At 38.8% G+C, this 5,220-nt stretch overlaps 2 protein-coding genes across 2 annotated transcripts; both read left to right on the forward strand.

Annotated features, from left to right (window-relative positions):
- The first annotated feature begins 2,231 nt into the window (after positions 1 to 2,231).
- On the forward strand, positions 2,232 to 2,927 carry LOC107963188 (homer protein homolog 3-like). The gene has a single exon (XM_016899760.1). It carries the CDS (start codon positions 2,232 to 2,234, stop codon positions 2,925 to 2,927), a length of 696 nt encoding a protein of 231 aa, XP_016755249.1.
- Positions 2,928 to 3,309: 382 nt separating this feature from the next.
- Positions 3,310 to 4,998, forward strand: LOC107963187 (uncharacterized). Its single transcript, XM_016899759.1, has 3 exons — positions 3,310 to 3,461; positions 3,509 to 4,766; positions 4,882 to 4,998. The coding sequence occupies exons 1-3, from the start codon at positions 3,310 to 3,312 to the stop codon at positions 4,996 to 4,998; spliced, it is 1,527 nt and encodes a 508-aa protein (XP_016755248.1).
- Positions 4,999 to 5,220: the final 222 nt, after the last annotated feature.

A 5,220-nucleotide genomic window follows, 5' to 3' on the forward strand; every position in this document is an offset into this window, starting at 1 on the left:
ACTTCGAAAGATTTTTTTTTTAAAAAAAACCTTTGATATAAGGATAGCATCAAATCAATTTGGTACCAATTCTTGGGCGTAATGAGGGTGCTAACCCTTCCTCATGCGTAACCGACTACCGAACCCATTTTTGTATTTTACGTGAACCAAAATTGTTTTTAACGGAATGAAATTTTTTAGTAGGTGGCCCAATCACACCTAAACAAAGAGATTGGTAGCAACTCCACATTTTGGTTTTAAAACATCGATCCCCATTGTTTGTTTTCAAAAGTAAAATGGTTTCGACAGCTTGGCAACTCCACTGGGGACTGAACAAAAGAGCCAGGCCATAAAATTGATTATTTGTTGTCCTTTTGTAAATTGATTTTGGAAATTATGATTCTTTTGATTGCATTTGTTTGTATAATTGTGGTGGTCTTGTAGAATAGTACTGCATTGCATTGCATGACCGCTGTGGTTATACCTTTAAGTGGGAGTAAGAAGCTAAGCCTTCGTGAGGTTTTCACCTCCGTATGGGCTAGTGGATTGCTTCTGGGATACATCTGTACCTATGATTTTGTGAGATTTTCATCTCCGCATGGTCGTAGGGAAATGTATTCCCCTAAGCTGAACTCGATCTATATGAGCCTATAATGGGTGAGGATTGAGGAATCTACTGGTTCAGGTACCTTTACTCTAGAACCGAGTTATATATAGTGAACCTTAAGAGCCATCCTTAGGAAGAGCCACGTCAAGCCTTAGTAATTGCCCATATGTGTGTTATGACTATCTTTGTTGTGCTTATATTTTATCACTTATATTTGATACTAACTTGTGTTTTGTTTTGATTGTGTTTTGCATGACATTGCATACTAAAGGAGGTGTTGGTTCATATCCAATTACTAAGTTAGAAAGTTTAACATGGAGAATAAATTTCTTAATAAAGTTGAGGATAATGCGGTCGTCAATGCATGGACAGAAAAGTTACAGTCAGAAAAAGGGGATAGCCTGGCAGAAGGATATACATCAGAGTTGTGGAACTTCACTCGCATCAATGTAACAGAGAATGAGTTGCAAGAGTTGAAAGATATATGGGCTCGTTGGGATGAAGGAACCAAACAGTTGTTCTATAAGAATTATGGTGATATACCGTACTTGCTCGATGTTACGGTGGACAAGTGTTTGTTCCAAGGTATGGTTCAATTTTGGAATTCTGCTTATGATTGTTTCACTTTTGGGGATGTGGATTAGGTGCCTACCTTGGAAGAATACACTACCCTGTTGAGGAGTCCAAAAGCTCAAGTCAAAAAAGCTTATGCTAAGGTCTTTAATGGTCAAACTTTTGTGAAGAAATTGGTAAATATTTCAGGGATGAGCGAGCCTTGGGTTACTGCTCGAATTCAACAAAAGGGGGATAGTAAATGTATTCCCTGGGAGAATTTGAGAGATTTTGTTTTGACGCATCAGGATGAAAAGAAAAGGGTTGATATCTTTGCCTTAAGCATCTATGGACTGGTGAGTTTTCCTAAGGCTTTAAGGCATGTTGATGAGGCAGTCACTGATTTGTTTGATCATCTTGAGAAGGGAGTGACACCTGTACCTGTAATACTAGCAGAAATATTTAGATCTTTGAGCATGTGTCGAAGGACAGGTGAAGGTCAATTTATTGGATGTGTACAGTTGTTGATGGTATGGTTTCACGGGCATTTTTGGAAAGTGAATAAGGTTTCTTATCGGGTCTTCTCCGAAGGTTACTCCCCATTAAAAGAAGAGATGGGCGAAGGAGAGATGATATTTCAGAAGAGAAATGGATGGAAATTCTCCAAAATCTCAAGGAGGATGATGTAGAGTGGAGAGCTTTTTGAATGGTTCCTGATGAAATCTTGTATCGATATGGGAACTATAATTGGATGCCATTGTTAGGAATTTGGGGAGCTACTGGATATACTCTTTTGCTTGCATTAAGGCAATATAAATCGAGGCAATTCATACCTAGAACGTATGGGTTGCCTCAGTGCGAATTCCCATATAAAGGAGACCACTATAAGAAGAAGGTTCGGGAATTATCTGAATACAATGGATGGTTTAGGAAAAGGGTAAATGATAATATTCCTAGACCAAGTTTAGAAAGCACTCGACCAATGGAGGAATAGTTACAAATTGCCCCGTCAAAGTTGGAAATTATAAAACAAGACTTTGAGAAGAAGAGTTTTAAGTTTGGGAAAAGGATTGAGCAGTTGGAGGAAGAGAAAATGCACCTGAAATTGGATGTGGAGATTCAGAAGTCAGAGGCAGAAAAGTTACAGAAAAGGAAGAATGAAGTTGAGGAAGATTTGGAAAGCTTGAAGACAAATTATAAGAAGCTCCGCCTATCGATGAGGACTGCTGGATTAGGAAAGACTTCGGAACAATGGCGCCAAGAAGTTCAAGAAGAAAAGACTAGGGCTGATCAATGGAAAAAGAGGTTCCAAGAGGCTCAAGCTCGGAATGAAGCCTTGGAGAAAAGTTTGTCAAAGAGTAAGAATGAAAAGGATGAATTAAGAGCCAGAGTAGCGGAACTTGAGAGATCTCTATGTTTATACCGGAATCGCAATTCTGTGACAGAGTTGAAAGCAAGCTTAAGTAAGATCGAGGAGATGAAAGGGAAAATAGAAGAGTTAGAGACGGCATTGCAAAGTTGTGAAATGAGGATTGGGTTCTTGGAAGCAAATGAGGAGCAATGGAAGGGTCAGCTTCATCATTCTCAAGACCAAGTTAGAAGCAGGGATTACATCATGGGACAAGCTATAACACAAATTCGAGAAGTAGCAGATTACTTGCAGTCTTTGGTGGTGCAAGTAGACGTATTAAGTGTGAAGTATGAGTTGGAGTCAGATAGGGGACAGGAACTAGCTTCATTGCTTAGGAAAATTAAGGCCCTGAGTGTTAGGGCGAAGTCGTATTTGTAACTCAGTTTAATGTAAAGAATTTTATTTTCTAGTAAAGTTTTCTAAAAGGAATAAAATGAGAATCGATGCCTCCTTTGCATTCATGCATTTGCATTACATTACATCATATGCATTAAAGATCATAACAAGATTCTAATTAATTAAAGATTATTTCAGTGATCTGGAAACCAACAAAAACACACAAAATATGCATCCCTATGGTACGAGGAAAAAGACCAAGTCAATGGATAAAAGATTGGAAAACTTAGAGCAAATGCAAAAGGATATGCAAGAGCAAATGCAGTCACAGATGTAAGGGCATCTGGCTAAGATTCAGCAGGAGATGAAAGAACAGATGATGTAGTTCCAAAGAGAGATGATGAGTTAGTTGTCCCAATTGCTGATGGGAAGAGTGGATAAGGGAAAACATCCTATGGACAATGTTGGAGAAAATAATGAAGACCCTCAATATCCTCCCGGCTTCACTCCTACACATGTGCAGATACAGCCTAAGATTAATTTGCAGAAACCATCTGTTACGATCAGGCCTCAGCAGTTTCAGGCCGGGGTTTCAGTGCCAATAAATTTTTAAGCTGGTTCAGGTATAATCCCAGTAACAACTCAAATAATCCAAGGGTCCCTGATTTGGATGAAGTTGCGAAAGAGGAAAGAGCAAAGGCAGAGTCACAAAAGCAGTTAGAAGAACGGTGTAAATGGCTGGAGGAAAAGGTTAGAGTAATGGAAGGTGTTGATGGACACCCGGGAATTGATGCAAAAGATCTAAGTTTGGGCCCAGACTTAGTACTTCCATACAAGTTCAGGATGTCAGAATTTGAGAAATATAATGGAACGAGCTATCCTGAAGCTCATATCACTATGTTTTGCAGAAGAATGAGGGGGTATGTTCATAACGATCAATTGTTGATTCATTGCTTCCAAGACAGTTTGGTAGGAATAGCTGCTAAATGGTATAATCAGTTGAGTCAAAACAAAATTAGTTCATGGAGAGATTTAGCACAGGCGTTCATGAAGCAATACAGCCATGTGACAAATATAGCTCCCGATAGGATTTCTCTGCAGAATATGGAGAAGAAACCAAATAAAAGTTTTAAGCAGTATGCACAGAGAAAGAGGGAAATGGCCATTCAAGTTCAGCCACCGCTCTTGGAGAAAGAAACTACGATGCTCTTTATTAACACCTTAAAGGCTCCGTTTATAACTCATATGCTAGGAAGTGCCACGAAGAGCTTTGCGAATGTGGTCATGAGAGGAGAAATGATTGAGAATGCCACAAGAAATGGAAGGATAGATGCAGGAGAAAGTGCTAAAAGGTCTGTGCCACGGAAAAAAGAGAATGAGGTGAACATTGCGAATGTGGGATATTCAAAGTCTGTTACTGTAAGTCAACTAAAAGCGGTAACTATTGGTCAGGGTTCATCAAGGCAAGAGTCGGGAACCAGGCAGAATAATGAGAAGATTCAGTTTACACCAATTCCCATGACATACAAAGAGTTATATCAAAGTTTGTTCAATGCACATGTGGTGGCACCTTTTTACTTAAAGCCATTACAACCTTGGTTTCCTAAATGGTACGATGCTAATGCTCAATGTGAGTATCACGCAGGAATTGTAGGTCATTCGATAGAAAATTGCACTACTTTTAAGAAGCTGGTTGAGAGATTTATCCAGATGGGCATTGTGAAATTTGATAGTGCGCCCAGTACTGAAAATCCGCTACCTAATCATACTGATAACGGGGTAAATGCAATAGATGGAGGTATTGGAAAAATGACCAATAGGGATGTTTCAGAAGTAAAAAACTCCTTTGAGACGAGTTTGGAAAGAGATGGCAAGAAGAGGGTTAGTTACTTCAAATACAGAAGGAAAAGATGATGGGATGGAGAATTATTGTGAGTTCCATCATAAAGAGGGACACAGAATTCAGGATTGTGAAGGGTTCAGAGTTGTTATTCAGGGCTTGATGGACAGCATTGTTATTCAGGGCCTGATGGACAGCAAAGAAATCGAGTTTTATGAAGAGGTTACAGAGGAAGAGTATATATGTGCGTCAGAATCCGTATGGCTCACTTGAGCATACTTTCAGTAGAATCAGTAGGTATGGTTCGATTGAGCATACTTTCAGTAGATTCAGTGGGTATAGCTCAATTGATCATACTTTTAGTAGAATCAGTATCCCATTTTTATCAAGATCATACTGTCATACATTATATCATTTACTGTCATACGTTATATCATTTAATAAAATTATATTAACATAGAATATAAAAATCATTAGATGTATAAATAATCACAC

Source organism: Gossypium hirsutum, chromosome A06 (assembly GCF_007990345.1).
Source record: "Gossypium hirsutum isolate 1008001.06 chromosome A06, Gossypium_hirsutum_v2.1, whole genome shotgun sequence".
Taxonomy (NCBI): domain Eukaryota; kingdom Viridiplantae; phylum Streptophyta; class Magnoliopsida; order Malvales; family Malvaceae; genus Gossypium; species Gossypium hirsutum.

Bases quoted from the DNA above. Each gene is read 5' to 3' on its own strand.
- LOC107963188 (XM_016899760.1), top strand. From the start codon at position 2,232: ATGCACCTGAAATTGGATGTGGAGATTCAGAAGTCAGAGGCAGAAAAG.
- LOC107963187 (XM_016899759.1), top strand. From the start codon at position 3,310: ATGGGAAGAGTGGATAAGGGAAAACATCCTATGGACAATGTTGGAGAA. The intron at 3,462-3,508 runs GTTTCAGGCCGG...AAGCTGGTTCAG, and splicing joins GTTACGATCAGGCCTCAGCA to GTATAATCCCAGTAACAACT. The intron at 4,767-4,881 runs GTTAGTTACTTC...GTTGTTATTCAG, and splicing joins AAAGAGATGGCAAGAAGAGG to GGCTTGATGGACAGCATTGT.